General features: G+C 45.1%; 1 protein-coding gene across 2 annotated transcripts in view; it reads right to left on the reverse strand.

The window, feature by feature from the left end:
* Window positions 1-19,288, reverse strand: part of LOC144125805 (uncharacterized) — a 75,256-nt gene extending 55,968 nt beyond the window's left edge. Inside the window, exons 1-8 of one of the 2 annotated variants that reach the window (XM_077659513.1) lie at window positions 19,073-19,288; window positions 18,798-18,893; window positions 15,783-16,016; window positions 10,587-10,631; window positions 8,187-8,387; window positions 7,497-7,649; window positions 4,989-5,192; window positions 1,961-2,244 (exon numbers count right to left, since the gene is read on the reverse strand). In XM_077659513.1, coding sequence (XP_077515639.1) covers window positions 1,961-2,244; window positions 4,989-5,192; window positions 7,497-7,649; window positions 8,187-8,387; window positions 10,587-10,631; window positions 15,783-16,016; window positions 18,798-18,893; window positions 19,073-19,099 — 1,244 coding nt within the window. In that variant the 5' untranslated portion in view covers window positions 19,100-19,288. The remainder of the gene's footprint in view (window positions 1-1,960; window positions 2,245-4,988; window positions 5,193-7,496; window positions 7,650-8,186; window positions 8,388-10,586; window positions 10,632-15,782; window positions 16,017-18,797; window positions 18,894-19,072) is intronic. The other variant, XM_077659514.1, reaches the window with a different exon arrangement.
* Between the last annotated feature and the right edge of the window lie 114 nt (window positions 19,289-19,402).

The following is a 19,402-nucleotide window of genomic DNA, read 5'->3' on the forward strand; positions in this document are numbered from 1 at the left end:
ATTAAATGACATATTTGGAATCAGCACGCAAAAGTACATGCTCCCTGAAGATTTCCTAATTGTGACTGCATTCATAAAAATTTATTTTTAAGACCTTTTTCCCCCTTAAAAAATCACGTGCCCTCCTAATAAAGATGCAAGCAGTCATTGCCGTCAAAACCAAAGTTCTCTGCCACCGCAAAAGGCACTGTTTTGGATGTTTTGGCATTGTTTTGGAGGCGCTGATAGAGTCAATCAGACGGACTGTCTTGAATAGGGATGGCTATTTGTTCTTCAGAGCCACTCATGATAATAGCCCACCCTCCGCTGCCATTGAGATAGCCTACAAAGAGCAGGCGATGGCAATGAAAACAGGACAGCTGCAGTGTCTGCCATGGCTTGGAGCCACTCGTGCAAGGCAGCAGAAGTGCGGGAGGGGGGTTGCATTCAGAGGTGCTCTCTTCCACTCGCACCTTCCCGTGCATTACCTCTGTCTTTGCAAGTGACATTGCCCATGGAAATCAACAGTTCTTGCTTTGTGTGGCGAGTGCATTCGTTCGCGGCATCACCAGCCGCCATGTTGCACTGTCTGGTATCGTGACAAGAGGTGTAGTAAACATGATGAAAGCACGACTATAGCTCAGATACAGTCTAATACCCCTGTCACACGGCCAGTTTCAATGGCCATCAAGTCGACGGCCTTCGAAATTCTCAATCGCCATCAAACTCGAAGGAGTTGTGTCGCTGCTACACGGCAGATCTCAATTGCTATTGAAATAGTTTTCGTGTCTTACGCCAAGCTTGTGTGGCGCCACAATCGCTACTTTGGATTTTGCAAAATAACAAAAATATTTGATAAATGTATACTAAATGCTTAAATACACGCATACGCGCATGTTGTTTAAAACCCTTTTAATTGCACGTACGCGACGGACAGATGCAGACACTGCTGTAGCCACTCTAATACAAGACGAGCCAAAACACAGCCAGTCGAACTGCATCGGAGCGCTGCTTCATCAGGCTTAACATCTGGGAATGCCTTGATATCTGCCTTGATATCTGAAAAACAGAAGCTATTTGTCTCTTGAAACTTTATGTGAGGGTAAAAAAGGGCAAATCAAAGGCGAATACAACAGTTTAAAACACGATATTGCTTTGAGGGATTAGCGACGAAGCTGTTATCGCTGTGAAGCGGGCGGGAAAGGCACCGCCATGTTGTCAACGCTAAGTGCACAAGCAACGCAAAGGCCGCAATGCAAAATTAATGCGGTTATTGCGCTTAGAACCAGTTTCATACAATTTTATAATTATTGTTTTGGCAAATAATGTTTGTTCATGCTTTTGTACCGTGAATGTATCGTGTGCGAAAGTGCGCTTGGCGCCACTCGAAGCAACGCTAGCAACCCTGGGCAGCGCTCGAAGGCCCTCGAAATCTCGATGGAGTTCCGCGCTGCTCCGTTTACTCGATAGGCTATTGACTCAATGGACATTGAAACTGCCCGTGTAGTAGCACTCGATCGCCTTTGAGTCGATAGACTATCGGTCCGAGGGCCCTCGAAATGCCCGTGTGACAGGGGTATAATATTATTGCCTGCAAGCGGAACATGGGGAGCGACAAATTTCATGACTTTTAAAAATCAATTTTTTGCAGGAAAGTTTTTTTAAAGTTCATGAAGTTTTTGGACTGTTTGATTATTTGGACAATTTTCCAGATACCACAAAGTTTGAAAGATCGGTCGGAAACTGTATCAGCATACTTGCTCGAGAAGTTCAGAAAGTACTAAAGCATAATCTTGTCACTACTACAGCAAAGCCAACCAGTTGCGGCTTCTTATTGCTAAATGAAGCTATTTTAGAAAGATGCTATGCTATGCTATGCTATTCTTGATTTGGAAGCATTCTTATTAAGCTAGCAATCACCAGCTTCAATGTGCAACAATGTGCAAACCTGAAAAACAAAAGGAGGGATGCAACAACTCACGTGTCACAGGCAGCTTCGGCTATCAGCAGTCCCCCAACCAGCAGGTCGTGCCCATGTTGAGCAGCAACATGCAGTGCAGTGCACCCTTGTGCATCGGAGGCATCCACGTGAGCACCAGCTTTGAGCAGCATTTGGGCACGGCTGCAGCGGCCATGAATGGCTGCCATGTGCAGCGGGGTGCGGCCATCCTGGCTGGGGCAGTTCACCATAACTCCAGGATGACGCAGCAGAACCTCCAGGCAGCCTGCCCCATGTGTTGAAGCTGCCGCATAGTGTAGCGGCGTCTGCACAAGCACAACCACCAACCGAATTGCACTTGCAGGCAAGGTAATAAGCTTATGAACCCTTTAACAAGAATTTTCTCCAAGTGGTGTGCAGCTACAGCCACTTTGTGACATGGTTGCTGCAGTACATACTCATCAGACCGAGCACAGGTTTGGCCAGTCAGAGTTAATCCAAATACATATCTCAAGCCTCCGTGGTCCTGTGAATGTACACTAAAATCTGGCACCCACAGGTCTAACAGTTCTTCCCTTATTAGTTTTCTCCATGCTCTCTGCTATGGGCCCCTGAGCCTACATAAACATGCAGGAACATTTTATGGCGTGTATATCTAGCTAAATACATGCACAAGAAAATGCGCATTGAAATCCAAATTATGAGATATCTCATGGAAAAGCACGACAGACTTGGGAACTGTTTGGCCGCTGGGAGCACAAATCTAGTTTAGAAAAATCAATCAACTTGGGAGGCTGCTCAGGGCACCCCTATCGCTTCACACTTCGAATTCCAATGGCACTTAGGCTGCAGGAGTGAAGTGTTGTTTGCGAATTTCGTAAAATACAAATGTTCATTATAATGTATGCGGTGTCTGACGAGGATATGGGCTTGTCGCCCAGGCCTACAAGCCTATGCTATATGTTGCGTGCGGCCAGTGTTACCTTTGTGTTGAGTGCTTGAGAAATGTGCAGTAGGCTACAAAAAGTAGGGGTGTGTGAACACTGAAATTTTTGAATACGAATCGAATATTTGTTCAAGACAAAAATCTCAGAAAATGATAAACAAGCAAATGTTTCTGCCCTTATTTTTTTTGCAAAATGCTGTATAATGTTTGGAACTGGTATAAACAAAACTAGACTTCCTCGGTACTATATAAAAAAACATGATGAGCACAGAAATGCATACTTCTTAATTAGACAGCACAACAGTATCCAACCTGTAATGTGGTCATGCAAAATGAAATCCAAAAAATGGCAAGAACAAAAAAATAACACGAGTAGTAAAACCCCACTAATTTAAAGTTCAAGGGACTGGAAGAAATGTCCAAATTATCCGAAGGTCGATTGATAAAATGTGCCCCCCCCCCCCCCCCCCCCCCAACAAAAAAAAAACTGCCGTGCAAACACCTGTAAACCTGTGACGAGTGCCCAATTTCGGTGCACTGGAAGAACAACACGAACGCAAGAGGGGGGGGGGGGGGGGGGGGGGGGGTGCGGCGGCGCGCGACTGTTTCTAAAAAGGAAAAAGAAATGACCAGCGGCAAGCCAGTCGGCGCCTGAAAGTGGCACGGAGCTGGGATTGGATTACTAGTGAATGCACAGCCCGACAGCTGCTGTTGCCACAGGCGAGTGGCAAAGCTCAGAAACCGAAACTACGCAGCCTGGCTATTTTTTGGCCAAGCGACAGCAGCCCTCCGAATGTCACCACGCCTGCCGTTAAGAGGTGCGCGGGTTACAATGCACCATGCAATAGGCGGGATTTTTGCAGGATCGCTTGCACTGTTGTGACATCTCGACACACAAATTTGGGAGCCTCACACGAAACTCAGCAAGTAGGCTTTCCCGCATATTGTTGTTGACCAAAACGAGACGGCGGAGGTCATGCTTAGAGAATTATGAAGGCGAAAGAACAAATGGCATGGGTGTTGGCATTAAGTATGTAACATATTACGGAAGGATAAGGTTAGAAAAAAAGGCACGCTTTCGCGTTGCGACTTTTCAAAGCGGGTCGTCTTCAGACGCCTCCAGACCTGCTCTCTGTCATCCCCTCAGCTTTTATCCCACTATTGCGGCACATCCCCTGCATGCTCCCTTTGCAGTGACCCCAACGCCACACTCTCCCATATCCTTTTCGGCTGCCCTGCTGACCCTCCCCCGTGGGGACAGCACGCCATCTCGAACTGAGAGGACTGGGAGGTCCTGCTCATGTCTGCAGACCCGACATCGCAGCTTGCTGCGGTGACTCGGGCTGCCGACGTCATGTCCCGGCATGACCTACTTGATGCAATGCAGGACCGCGCAGTGGCCCAGGGACCCAGCTGGGTCTAAAACTCACTTGCTCAATAAAGTTTTTCTGTCTGTCTGTCTGTCAGCTATCTTGTTCACGGCACGTGTGACATGTGAGAGAGCCCACTTGCGGAATTTCGTATGAGGTCAAGCCTAGCGGCGTTGGAATGCAATCGGTCCATGCGAGATAAACGACGGCGAAGAAAGGGAACAGGACCTTTGTATTGTTTTCCTGGAACTTTAAACTCGGTCGGATAATTTGCCCTGATACTATAGTTTTGCCAAGGTTGAATTTATAAAAGTTGGCGCCACATACTATCACTGGCAAGTATTTGGGAATTTTCAAATATTCAGAAATTCTCGAATATCAATTTCTCGAATACAAATATGATTCGGATATCCAACATATTTGATTCATATTCAAAATTTTGAATATTCGCACACTCTAACAAAAGCTGATAGACAACGGTTGATTGTCTTCAGATAACGCGCCCCACCCCCATGGCTTGCCGGTCAATGTGGCTCAGCTTCTGCGCAGGTGCAGCTTCTAAAACCCAGCAGCTGGGGCTAGTGTTGTTTTGCTTGCAGAACAGTATGCTGCTCAAACGCTCCACATTAGTCTAATGCTGATGATACAGTACAGTGGCAACCACTGTGCATCCGAACGCAAATTTCTGAGGAAGTGAAACATTAACATAAAGAATTGAACCAAGCAGTTAAGAAGGCAGTGGAGATGAGCTCACCTGACCCCGGCAGTTGACTGCAGAGATGTGGGCACCAGCAGCAAGCAGTTCGTCGGCGATGTCCTCCTTGCCATTGAGACAAGCCACATGTAAGGGACTGTTGCCACATGCATTTGGAGCATCCACGTCGGCCCCAAGGCTCAGCAGTTGACGCAATGCACTCAGCCGTCCGTTGGCTGCTGCACAGTGCAACGGAGTGTAGTACTGCAAAAGAGAAGAAAAAAAAAAGGGTGTTAAGTACTTTCAACATCTGTACAAGGTTCAATGCTCCACATCAACAAATACTATCGGGATTTCTTTTTCCAACAGGGGTAGTAAAATATGCGATGTCGATGGTCTTCAAAATACAGCAGTGCAAATGTTGGAAGGCAACTAAGTCGATGACTCATAATGATGTGAAACCTGCCTAAATTTTGCAGCTTCCTACTAGCTTCAGTGTGCTTCCGCTGCTACAACTTTTTTTCGCAGTTTTATGCACCACAAAACACTTAGCCCAGACTAGTTCACTATCATTTTTGCAACTTTTTACTCCACCTCATGGCACCTCCAGTAAAGTGCTGTTGGCTTGAACTCGTATATCTTAACAGTATTTGATTCAGTATAAAGTTTTTCACATCACAGAATATACCCCAAAAGGTACTGCATGTTTATGGCCATTAGTTACTGGTGATCCTGCAAAAAATCGCAGCTTTAAGCATTTTTTACATTACGAATTCAGTAGGAACGACAGAATGATGGAAAAATGACTAATTTCCCTTACTTGCATGAGTAAAACATAAGGGGGAGTTTGAGACCTCAGGAACATAATAATAAAGAAAGGATATTATTAAGATTGTAATGACATCCCTAACCATTCAGGCAAACCACAGCCGTAGGAGGATCTGCTGCAGAGTAAGGTTCCTACTAGAAAAAAAGTTGCGAGTTTTTTCAAGCGTACCTGGACTTATTCAAGAATTGCCAGTCCTAGCTACTGAGTGGCTAGTGTATCTGAGAACAGCTCGAGAACTGAAATCCAGTGAAGAAACCTCGCACCAATTTTTTCTAAGTAAAACGAATAAGTAAAAACGAACAAGGTGAATGTTTCGATGTTGCGCCTTTCTGGGCTAGAATGGGAGAAGTGACCTTAACACCCTCTTCTACAGCAGTCGTCATGAAGACCATGTGTATCAAACAAGTGCAATTTTTTGAGTGAAGATAACATGAAACATTACTTTGATGCTGTTACAACAGACACCCTCAAGCTGTGGGAATTGGGCTTCTCAAGCAACCCAAATGCATGCTCGCTGCTGCCGCCATGCTCATTACAGAGACCCTCCACCGCGTGTCCGTGAGCGGAATGCAGGTGGCTGCGCTGCTTGCCTTCCTTTCCCCAAAGGAAAATCATAGAGAACTGCTGTAGATCACCCACCATTCCGTTCTTCCTGCTTCGACCTCGTGTCCCCATAGGGGGGATTGTTTTGGTGAGGACCCACGAGTGGGAAATGAACGAAGAGACCGCCGCCAACCCAGGCAGCAGAAACGTGCATAGTATTTGCCTCCCAATGATCCGGCCTTTTCCAGGGAATTAAGAACACGGGTGGTTTAGCACGCACCTAGTATGTACGCTCGAGTCCAGGCCCAAAAATTTTGAGTCCTTCAAAATGCCCCAGAAATGAAATGTTTAGTGTCTTGGCTGTGAGGGCCTCATAGGCATGTGATTCCGACAGGAGGAGAATTACGGCTTTCCACCACCGACCAGATTTCCAGTGACATCAAATCTTGCCACAAGTGGCAGTGCAAAATTCAAGCTATCATGCTTGAAAATTGGCCATTTTCGAGGAGATTTTGGCCAGTTTTTTTGCTGCCTACAGTCACAAAAATATTTTAGTGTGAAAGCATTTCTAGCCGCACTCCCCGCCTTCAGCGGTGTCTGTGTGAAACCTCCGAGTAGCAAGTGTAATTGGCTCACTAGGTAAGTAGACACCTCAATCGTGCTGCGAGTAGACTGTGGCATCCCGCTGCAAAAACCGTGCTTTCGCACAATATCTCGTGCTTACCAATGCTAAACCACCTGCCATTTTCTTTATTGATGATGTAGGGACTCCTGATGTCAAGAGGCCACGTGGGTTTTCGGACTGCCTGGTGTGGACAACTACGACAACGCTGGATTTTCCATTTCATGAGCCCTATAATGCTTTCGTATTAAGAAACCAAATGGGTGAGGTAGTCTGTAGATAAGTGCAGAGTGCAGCCGCAGCTTTTTTAAAGCCACTTCTGAGCTGTTTTCGGAGCAAATTTTTCAGGATGCGATTACAAAGACTGTACACAAAGCAAATCTGATGTTTTCTAAAATTTGATTTTTTTTCTAGATTTTCACAATTTGATCGCCGCTTCCCCCCTTAAAGTACAGTTTGCAATACCAAAAGAGAAAACAATGGTTTTAAAGATGAAAGTGTCTCGTTACTTAAAAAGTTATGGATGATTAAGCATTAACACCGAGGCTCAACCGAAATCTATGAAGATACTCACGTCTTTGTCCCGCACGTTGACATCAGCTCCATGACTAACCAGAAGAGCGATTACTTCAGTGTGACCCATGTAGGCAGCCCAGTGGATGGCTCGACGATCACGTTTGTCAAAGAAGTTGCATGTTGCCTTATTCTGCAGCAACAGCTCCACCATCTGGACAGAACCACAGGAGATCCAGGCACATATGACTAAATGCACCTGCCTAAATCAAATACAAAGGTGGAGTTCTGTACATGGCAAAAACAAGCACAGCTCTACTAAATGCAGAACTAGAACTATGCAATACTAGTACTAAATGCACCTGCCTAAATCAGGTAAAGGTGTGGTCCTGTACATTGCAAAAACTAGTACAGCTGTGTGCCAGTGTGAAATTTGTGCTACTTAGGTCCACAATGGAAGAGCTCTCATGTTTGGCTTGTTACAAAGCAGACAGAAACAAACAATGCTTTAAACTTTTTTTTTTGTCAACATAAACGAGGACAAACAATCAAAAAAGACCAAGCCCTCAGTCAGCTTCTCTGCCACGAGACAAAAGAATAGGACACATTGTAAGCGTCCCAGGTGCACCACATACCGGCTGGCTGAACCTAGACTACGCCTGCTCAGCATGGCAAAAAGCATATTAAGCATATATTTTTTACAGCACAAAGAAAAAGCTTAACAAGGAGTATGTAGGCACCGCATACATACCGCTGTGTGCCCATTGTAGGCAGCATGGTGAAGGCTGGTGCGCCCAGCCCGGTCCGAGATGTTGATATTATTTTGAAGTGGAATGATCAACTCGGCGCATGAGAGTGCATTGTTAGCGGCAGCCACGTGTAGTGGAGTCTGCCAAAACTTGTCACGTGCGTTCACATCTGCCTGGTGTCGCAATAGCACCTCCACAGTTTTCTAGGGGAAGGAACGGAGGAATGCAAAAGGACTAGAATTGCATAGAGTACACCGTCACCAGGAAAGAGAACTTTAAAGCTCTTCCTCTTTTCAAGCCTACAACAAGCTAAAAACAAGGCTCTCAAGCAAAGCTATACTCTGTTTCATACATAGCAGGCAACGCTGCCAAAGCTAGTGTGCCTGTTAGCGCAGGCTAAGTATACGTACCGAAAAAGTAGTTCACCATACAACCAAAGTGAACACAAGCATATCTGGCTGCGACAAACTTTAGGTGCTGAGACTGGCGCCTCCTGGACTCTTGCCACATTTTTGTGCTACGACTCACAGAGACTTCGAGAAGCAAGAACTATATGGGGCGCTATGACACGCGGTTGGTAGGGCGAATCGCTCCTAATCTACGCCCAAAATATAGTTCTCACTCTGTGAAAATCAGCCAGGGGGCCCAAACAGTGAGCACCTCACAGCCTTGATGGTGATTTTCAATGCTACCACATCGTTTTATACCGCTCTCTGTTTCCGTTCAAACACTCACCACAGTTTTGGGAAGAATGAATGATACGTGGCAAAGTAATATGGTCTCACTGACACGCTACTTCCGCCATGCCCGCAGCGCTGCCTGCTATGTATGAAATGGAGTAAAGGAAGCAAGAAAAAATTGCACCCAAAATTTGAGGAATCTACATTACAAGTTATAACAATCTAAGCATACACAAAAGAAAAAAAAAGGTTGATTTCTGCATAGTTAACCAACCATTAATTGAACTGCCACCTGCCACGGTGGGCAAGTGAGCAGCCTGCCACAAAGCAGGCTTCGGACAAACAAACAAACAACGGCTATATGTGGGAATCGCTACTGCAAGTGCTAACAAACTAAAAAAAAAAAAGAGTACCAAGCTTCCCTGTCTTGGAGGAGAAGGAACGACGACTGCTGTATCACCCACTGAGAGATGCCCTGCACCTCCACACACAAAACCCATGACCACACCTTATAAAACTACCACACAAGTGAACACCATTTACAAGAATGAAACAGTTCACAGCTACTTCCTAAAATCTGACAATCTAAAATCTGACAAATCTGACAGGTATATTATACTTCACTACTTTTTACTCTACTACATCTTACATTAAACCACTGTAGCTTTGCAGTAAACAACACTAAGTTCTACCCCATATTGAAGATTAAACGTACTTAAGCTTCACATATGACCTTCTGTCATGTTTCAAGTCTATGTAGCAGTGAAACATGTTATCCAAAGAGACAAATTAGCCACTGTGGTCAAGGCAGAAACCAAAGCAAGTTAGGCAAGTGTCAGAACATGTGAGCCATTAGAGAAAAACTGCAGCTATCTTCCTCTCTGATTCCATAATATTTTATGTCAAAGATACAAAAGAGAGGGCAATTTGTGCACATTCAATGCACTGCAATTTTCTGCAGCAAAGGGAACCAATGGAAATCAGTGTGCTTTTATTTAGTCAAAAAAGAAGTACCTTGATTGTTAGCATAGCTTCAGTCAATTTTACATGTCAAAAGGGTCAATCTTAGTACAAATCGATATCCAGATGAGTTTCTTTGCCAAGGGCCAGATTCTCACGTGGCTGGCCTTGGCTTGCGCGATTGGCCGGTACGAATGGCCAGCGTGCTGACTGTCGCCATGCAGCTGGCACGCCGGCCAATCGCACAAGCTGAAGCCAATTGGCTGGGAAAAGCCAACCACGTGAGAATCCAGCCTCAGAGCAGCTCACACATACTCTAATGATCTTCAGCACAAAAAGCTGCAATGAGCAACTTTATGAAGGTCCAGAAGTCATTGTACAAGACGTCTGTTAATTCTATCTCGACTGATTGAAAGTGGCCAATGGAGTCTTCAGGGTCTAAAATCAATATTAAACAGAACTAAAAAACTATCCTTGTCGCAGGTCTGCTTTTATCACTACCAACCTGAGCAACATGTGCAAGGCACTCCATCATGCCACATGCTACTCGAAACCGTTCTTCCTAGCACAAGATTAAAATACCCACATGCTTCATCAAAATCACTTAAACACAACTGAATGTTTTTCGCCATTCAGGAAAATGTAGACACCATTTACCCTACTGCTTTAGAAACCTATCTAGTCGCAAAATGCAAGCACATGATCAGTTCACAATTCAGCACCAGGGAAATTTCTGAGCAAGATTAGATTTTGCATCCTTACCTTTACATCTACAGGTCCCGGTTTCAGCTGGTGGATGTTATCATCCTGTGGAAAAGCCATGACTTGAAATTAGTTGCGCGAGCAGGAAAAATATGCGCTAAACAAGGCAGTGATCAAAAGGTAAACTTCAAAACAAAACAGCTGCGGATGATTGTGAAACACCGCACACAAAATAGCCACACACTAAAAAAGACAGGATGAACATGAGTGCTCAGTGAAACACCATGCACACAAAGATGCGTTCACCCTACGCTTTCTTACTGTACGATTTTTTTTTTTTTTGTGTGCGGGGTGTTTCACAATGTATTACAATCCGGCCTAACATTCTACATTAACAGAAGTTGCAGATAATCTTGTTGCGAGAGATTCTATGCAGCAACCAACATACTAGGACACCAGATTAGGAACCAACACATTAGGACACGAAATTCCACATAGTGCGGGGCTCGCCCCATTCCATCCCCTTAGGGTTTGTTTCCCTGCGGTGTCTTCATTTACCTTAACTTACAAGGGAGGGCGCTGCTGACACTGCATGCAAGTGGTCACATAACGCCGAGTCGTGCGACGCATTTTTGGCCAGCAAAAATGCTCCTTAGCGCAGTTAAGGACCCTGGAAAGCCCAAAATGCCCAGCCATATCGTTATTGTGCATTACGCATCGAACAACGCACACCTCCAGATGAATAAGAGTAAACAGCTGCGAATGCAAAAGGGCTCGCAGATTTCGAATCACAGGCTTCTTCGAAAAGTGGTGCCATGTGCTAATCCTTGCAATGCTCCGTGTTGAAAATGCCAAGATCCGGGAACTCTGGGGAACGGTGGCGAGATAGTCATCTTAAGTTTTCATCACCTCAATTAGTAGTTGCGAAAGGCAGCCGCGAGAGGCAGTCAGTGTAGGCGTGTTGGCGGCCACTTTTGTCAGACAACTAACTCCTGAAGGCGTAATGCGCAGCGGGCCAACCGACCACAGGGGTAGCACAGATTCACCACAGGGGTAGCACAGATTCACAAGCCAGCAAAGAGAATGATGGTCTGTGACGACTGTAAAGACATGTCCATAAATGTACAAACGAAATTGTACGCCAAAAACAATGGTGAGGCTGCCTTGTTCTGTCACGGTTTAGTTGACTTCAGACTTGCTTGGGTGCGACATTCATAAGCAACATGTTGACTGTCGTCATGGCGTTGCATGAGCACAGTACCCACGCTGATTGTGCTGGCATCAGTGTGTAGTTCAGTGGGTGCTGTCATGCAGAAATGGAGCAATATTGGCAGCAAGGTAAGAAAGTTGAGCTGAAAAAAACACGAAGTCACATTCAATAAGTCCAAACGTCTTTCTGCAAAAGATATGTAAGCAGATAGGTTAAGTCAGCAAATTTGGGGACATAACGCCAAAGGTAAGACAAACGTCCCAAGAAGCCCTTGAACACTTTCAGAGATTTGGGCTTGTTGACACAGTTGACACCTTCTGATTTGGGCTCGTTGGCACAGTCGACAATCTTCAATCTTCTGTGGGTCGGCCTTGACACCATCCTTGTCAACCAGATGACCAAACAAAATGATACGGCATTGCCGCTTTTAAGAATTCAGCACGAGGTCCACTCTTGCAATGCAGTCAAGGACAACGGCTAAGTGGCTGTTATGTTCAGCAAAGGTCCCCCCAAAAACAACAACATTGTCCAGATAACAAAAGCAAACTTATCACTTCAGTCCACGAAAAAGGGTATCCATAAATCTATCAAAGGTCACAGAAAGGCCGAATGGCATCACAGTAAATTCAACCTGTCAGCGGTCACCTTCTCTTAGTCCTTCGGATGCATTGGGATCTGCCAGTATGCGTACTAAATCAAAAGAGAAAAAGTATGCAGCTGAATGGAAGCAGTCGATGGCATTATCAACGCATGGGAGTGGGCAAACATCTTTCTTTGTGACAGCACTAAGGCGGCTCGACACAAAATCGTCACGTGCCATCTTTCTTTTTCGTGAGGAACACCGGTGTGGCCGACGGGCTTGAAGATCCCTGAATAATTCATCTGGCTCGTCACTAGTTCATCAATCATCTGACATTCTGACGGTGACAGGGGGTATGACTTATGACGAATAAGTTGCGCTGATTAGGTATTTATCATGTGATAAGTACAGGAAGTTGGAATCTGCGGTAGTTGGTCTTTAGCGAAGTCGAACAAGTTCGAGTGCTTCAGAAGAACTTCCACTAATATCCAGTGGTCATTGGTGGGTAGGGATTTGTTGACCATGACCAGAAATTGAGATCTGCTCAGGTGGCGCTGTCTAGTTGGGCGGGCAACACGTCACTGGGCGCAGCGAATGGTGCAGAAAGGCGTTCTTCAAAGCCGGCGAGTGTCAAACCACACGGCAAAACGGCAGGTTTGTTGGAATGATTAAGAGTCCAAAGAGCAGCATGGCACTTGGTCACTCAAACAGTGCTGCAGAGCACGAGCACACTCTTCTCCGCACATGCAAGGGAAGCAGGTTCCACCACAGCATCGAAAGCTGTGGTACTGAAATGTGGATAAATAAGCTTTCCCCATTTGTTTGCGGCTGACAGTACAAACCACCAACCCCACACCATGACTGCAAGTGGTATCTAGAGCAAACCAACCACGGTGGGCTTTGCTCTGTAGGAACAAAGGAATACGATACTGCCTGACACAAAATGGCAAGGAGGTGTAAAGGTAAGGTCACAAACTTCCGCATTGAAGCTCAAGCAAGGGTTTGGCCACTGGCGCTGGTAGCGTGAAATCTGGCCCCAGTGGCAGCAAAATCTGGATATAACACAGCGGTAGCACACTAGGGGGTCGCGAGTACACTCGGAATAACAGTCCTCGTAGACAAGGTCGAAACGACCATCATATCTGGGCGCTGGTGGTGTTGCAGACAAGCTGGTGCACTGAGGTAGGGACATGCAATCTGAGCAGTGTCAGTGGAGTCATTGTGGGGCTCACAGGGAGGGGTGTGAATGGGTGAACTCCAAGAAGAGGAGCGCTGGGCCGGAGCTGCCTGCAGGGAACAGTTGTCATACGGGACTTCACAACGCTGCACAAGATCTTGATGCTGCGAGAGTTCGTCATGGACTATTTGGTAAATGATGTCAGAGGATTCACAGGCTCATTGAAATCCATGTTAGAAGCGGTGGTGGCATTAGGCAATCGGCCGAACTTCGTGTAATGCGATCTAGCTTTAAACTTCAAATGTGCGGAAATGCTTGATGATGTCTTTGGCAGAGTCCAAGTTGTCTTTGCTGATAAGAAAACTGTATACGTTCTCTGCGATGACCTTCAGGAGATGGCCAACTCTGTCTTCTTCAAACATCCGTTAATTCACCACTTTGCAGAGCTTCAGGACCTCCTCAATGTATGTTGTGCACTTGTGCTCCCTGTAGCAAGGTCTGCTCAGTGCATTGCCGTTTTGCAGGGGTATCCACGAAGTAGCTGCAGATCTCTTCCACAAAGCAATTCGAGCTCGTTAAGGATGTTTCATGGTTCTCAAACCATGTCAATGCGGTACCATCAAAAAAAAAAAAAAAAAATCAGCATTGGCCAGGTAATTGGTGCCATCCCAACGGTTGTATTTGCTCACCCGCTCGTGTAATTGGTGAGCCACTTTTCAATGTCTTCCTCAGCCTTTCCAGAGAAGGTCCAAGGATTGCGGCTCTGCTGCGAAGTGGGCGTTGCTGCTCCTGGCTGCCATGTGTTTGCTTCCTTGGTCATTCTCACAGGCAACGGTGGCAGTCTGGCAAGTCTTCGGCGCCAACAAAGTCAGGAGGAGTGTATGGTTTTCTACTCAGCACCTGCACCCCGCTGTTACAGGTTCTCCTTACAGAGGCGAGTCGACTCGAGTTTGGTGCGTCAGCGTGAAGATGTCAAGCTTCTGCTGCAGTGTCCCCCCTTCTTAGCTGTTTCTTCAGCGTCCACAGGTAGCGTGTGACAATATTTAACTGAGATGCAGTCACATGATGGGACACATCGATAAAAAAGAAGGCCCACAGTTTTAGTGCAAAAGTTCGCTTCGTTTGTTTTGAGCAAACTAAAATTAGGAATCCTTGATTCATTGATATAAGAATGCCTAAGGCCCCTAATTTTCTGTGGTAGAAAATTTTAAATTTCTCAAGTTCAGAACAAACAATCCCAATAATCTGCGGCAATCATAACATGCATAAAATGAATATACAGGTTTAGTTTTGACACATGCCTCGCATGCTCGAAGTATATCTGCATTAAAATTAAATCTGGCTGTTGCAATTCAGCATCAGGTTGTGCTTGCAATTCTCTTCACTTGAAGAGTGGAGCTTATCGACACAGTGCTTACACAGCGACTTAGTGATCTCCAATTCCCTGGTGTACAATCCCACAACAGCTGTGGTGATCATGTTCACGAGTAGGACGCAGCTTACAAGACTGACACCTGCCTGCCGCTCATTTTAGTTCTGGAATAGCCCGACACCGCTACATGAGAAAGCACCCAAACTGGAAGCTGGTAATTACTTGAAAATAAAAACATTTCATGCTACTACCATTAACAACATGTTCAAAAGTTTCCAAGACGTTGACTCTCTCCATGAATTACATGTGAATGTGCCAAGGAAGCAAACATCTCAAATAAGGGTGTGCTAATATTAGAAAATTTTTGAACAGCAAATTGAATATTTGATTCGACTAATTAATCCTTTTTGATCCATCAAATGACTCAAATAGGTTTCCAAGTTTTCGAACACTTTTCAGGAAATTGATACAAAGTTCGAATAAGGCCCGCCGTATTTTTCTTCTATGACTATTCCAAAAACAAGGACAGCACATGCTGTGTACCACAATGCTCCGTTTGGTATGCGCCAGACGAAAGGTCCAGCACTCAGATGTGGTCCATTCATGTGGCGGAGTTAGGTCACTCCGGCACAAAACAAACGCGAAGTGACATGCCTTCCTTTATTTTTTTTATGAGGTGTACTTCCGTACCCTTCCCAGCATTGCACCGGATCTATAAAACATATAAAATTGAGTGTAAGAGTGCCCGATTTTGTTGATAGAATGAAAGAAGTTTTCATTAACATAGTAATCTAAATGAGAAGTTCTGCACAGGTGCCAATACCTTGAAGAAAAGGTAACTGTTGCTGCAAGCACACTCCCTGTACTGGCACCACTACCACCATGATGAAACAAAGATGAGCAGCACTGTCACTTGCCTCATATCCTGAGGCACAGGCACGGTGCAATGGGGTGGCCCATTTGTTGTCCTTGACATTGACGCGTGCCCCATGTGCCAGCAACAGGGCAGCAACCTGGTGAAGGCCGCAAAATGCAGCCGCGTGCAGCACGCTGCGCCGCTCTGCATCCTGGTAGTTGGCCTCCTCCCCTTCTGCCAGCAACTCCTCCACTCCTTCCACATCTCCTTTAAACACTGCTTGCACCAGGTGGGGCTGCAAGACAAATGAGGCCACCGCTGTGGTTTTGTCGTTTCACCAACAGCAGCTGAGAGAGCTTTGTTGAGACTGGTTTCTTGTGCTGCCACCATATTAACACCATTTTGCCACCATTTTAATTTCGTGCAGGGCAGGTAAGAAAAAGCTGATAAACACTTATTTTATGCTATGTAATGCAAAAACCCAGCAATAACTGTTACACTGCATTACATGCACAATGAAAACAATGTGAAAACAATGTCAGTAAAAGGAAGCTACATCGAACGTGCAGACCTCTCTCCTACCCCAGCCTCCTTGTGCACCCCCTCACACTCCTTCGCTGTGCAGCCAATGTTGCAGACCTGTAGTTCGTTTCCTTGATGGCTACCATTGTAAAATTGCAGCCTAACTACAGCAGCTTGGAAAAAAGCTTCAGCACAACTGCAAATTCCAAAAATTTTCTGCTAAGTTGATGCAGTGCTTTTGTCCCAAACCAGTACACTTAACATACGGTGCTAATTCCTTGCCACATCCAATCTACAAGTTTAGTGACGCACTGTTTAAGTGTGGCTTTTTCCTTACACTGAATGCATGAATTCGGCTTCCACCACTAAGTTATACAAAATTACTCAAAGGCCTTGCTTTTGTTTTTTTTTTGTTTTTTAGGTTCCTGTGAATAAATAAATAAAAAGACGAGTTAAGATTCCTCTTCAGTGCACCTTTAAGTCACTGTTTGGTATCAGGCTAGCACGGAAACTAGCAAAGAATTTCTTTGGGGTTTGCCTCGAGAAATTTACTACCATGATTGAATCCACGTTATCCGACCAAAACTAGCCAAGGTAAATCCGAAACCATATCTTCACGACATTCTTGTGGTAGCTGAAGTTCCCTTTTCCCTTAGGTATGTATGAGAAATTCTATGGCTTCTATGAGCAAGAAAGCACAGCCACAATGAAACTAACTGAACACTGCCTTTTCTCTGGCATGCTAGGCTGGTCCTTGCCAGGTCTCCAGGGAGTGTTGCACATCTACACATTTTTCCCACTTCAGGCTCAGACGACGGCACAAGAAAGAACAGCACATGCGCACACTACCAACTCTTTATATGTGGCAACAGAGAGGAAAAACTTAAGCTGGCCTGTGTCAATATATTACCACAAGTTAATGAATAAGACTACTTTCCCTGAAAAACGGAGAATATACATACAACAGGTCAAAAAAAGAAACACAGGTACTGCCACCACTGACCGTTTTCACAAGCAAACTGTGGCGCATCAAAAGTTCTTTCACGTGGATCCCTCAGGCTAGGCTGCATCTCTTCAGTTTCAACGGTGATTATAGACTCCTTTTCAGTTCTGATGTCATGGGTCTGAATTGTGTGGTCGGAAAATTTTTAAATCCAATTTCCTCAGCCTAAATGCATCTTTTGCTGCCAGAAAAACGTAGGCAGAAAGAGCCATAGAATTGACCTTAAATAAGAAAAACAAATTGGAAACTGAGGACAAACTGAAGCTGGCCTGTATGGATAGATACTGCATTCTAATCAGAGATCACTTTCACCAAAGACTGAGCTTTTATAAGCTAGAAAATACTAACAAACAAAACACAGGTCTTGAACCAAAGATAGTCGCATAGTAATAGCAGCAACTGTCATAATTACCAGACATTTTCCAATCCTCCCAATGACACCCCCCTACAGGTGGAACAAATGGAGTACAGCAGTTGCTTACAAACTGCAATAACACAGAAACGCATCTCTAAGCTACTACTATACCTTAAAAAAAAAAAAAAATCTATAGCTTTCTACACACAAGGCTTCGCTTAATACAACTATGAGAATGTGAAAGCATAACTGGCTACACTGCAACTGCAGTGTGAAAGCAAAACTCTGATCCAATAGCAAATTAAGCTTTGTAAAGCACATACCAAGGCTTCTGTCACTAATTGGTCATTAATGCTTACTACCATCTCCATTAACCTATATCTTTAAAAAAAATGCTACCGGTTCAAACACACAAACAATTGTTTAAAAATTATTACATCCACCTCCCAAACACTTTTTTTCCTAGCACAAAACGATTTACAGGATCTGTTTGTGCGGCACATATCTTCAGCTACCCATGCTGTCGAAGACGCACTTGCTACTATAAGAAATCTTGAAAAGCAAAGGCTATTTTTACACTACAGTACAAATAGCACCGGAGAGCAACGGACGATGTTGAACACGTACACGTATTTCAGGAAAGCATAAACCCCACAGAATCAAAGATGTTCTGCAGCAAACTTTAACTGGCTTCAACATCGCTGCATGCGTGTACAGAACAAATGCGATAGCGAAAGCAAGGTGCATCTACAGCAGGCAAACACTGGTGGGGATTTCTTGATATTCAGCCGAGCAGGCACGAATTTATACGTTGCAGGCATACTTCCAACATTACATACCTGTCATTCGTTCGAGCCAATGGCAAGGTAATAAACAATCTAACCGAAACAGTCGGCACTTCCGTCGTATTCTATGCCTCGGGCATGATATCAGAAGCTATCAAAATATGACGATGGTTACGCATGAGAGCTTCCAACCTTAAAAACAAATCACCGCCAAAATGCCAAAATGCCAAAAGCTCAGAAGCATACACCTAAATCTATGTTTCGATACACATGCGGCGTCAACCGAGATGACCAAGCTAGCCTTTACTGACACCGTCTGAAGTGAATTATCCACCATTTGCCCCGCTGTTTAAGGCAGCTTTAAGACTACGTTGTCTGTTACTACAACCAAAAGAAGTGCAAATTATCTACCGAGTAATCGCAGTACATGCTAGCTGGCTGCTGGCCCTGGATCCTCAGCGCAGAATCGCCGCTCGGGAGCGGCGCAGCATCAAGGCACTTCCCGACCTGCAGACAGTTGACTACCGTTTTTCTTGTTTGAAGGGTCAAAGCTACATTCAAACATGTCAGTGATAATACCTGCGAGCTTTTGTAGAGAGAGCCACGTGCCTGTAGATATAAATATTAAGCCTAATACAACCCATGCAGCCGCCCGACGCGAAACTGCTCGTGCACCGCGCTCTTACCTCATCGAAGATCTGTCTGGTGACCATTTCACCCACCACACCTATACGTTAACAACTTAAGCACAAAATTAAACGGGAAGGCATCTTGTTTGCGTCGCCTCATTAACCAGCTCACTAGGATGCTCGTAGACGCGTTATTGAATATATTGTATTTTAAAGGTAAAAACAAGAGGGCGGTCCTGTCTGTCGTACAGGCTGCGCAGCGAAGAAAAACTTACTAGCCACACTCCTAGCTTTCGTTACCACGTTACACCATTCGCGACCAAACAAGCGCGTAAGACAGCAGAGTACTACACATTTTCACCACTATGTGATCCTAACATCGCAACG

This window comes from Amblyomma americanum, chromosome 3 (assembly GCF_052857255.1).
Source record: "Amblyomma americanum isolate KBUSLIRL-KWMA chromosome 3, ASM5285725v1, whole genome shotgun sequence".
NCBI classification, from domain to species: Eukaryota; Metazoa; Arthropoda; class Arachnida; order Ixodida; family Ixodidae; genus Amblyomma; species Amblyomma americanum.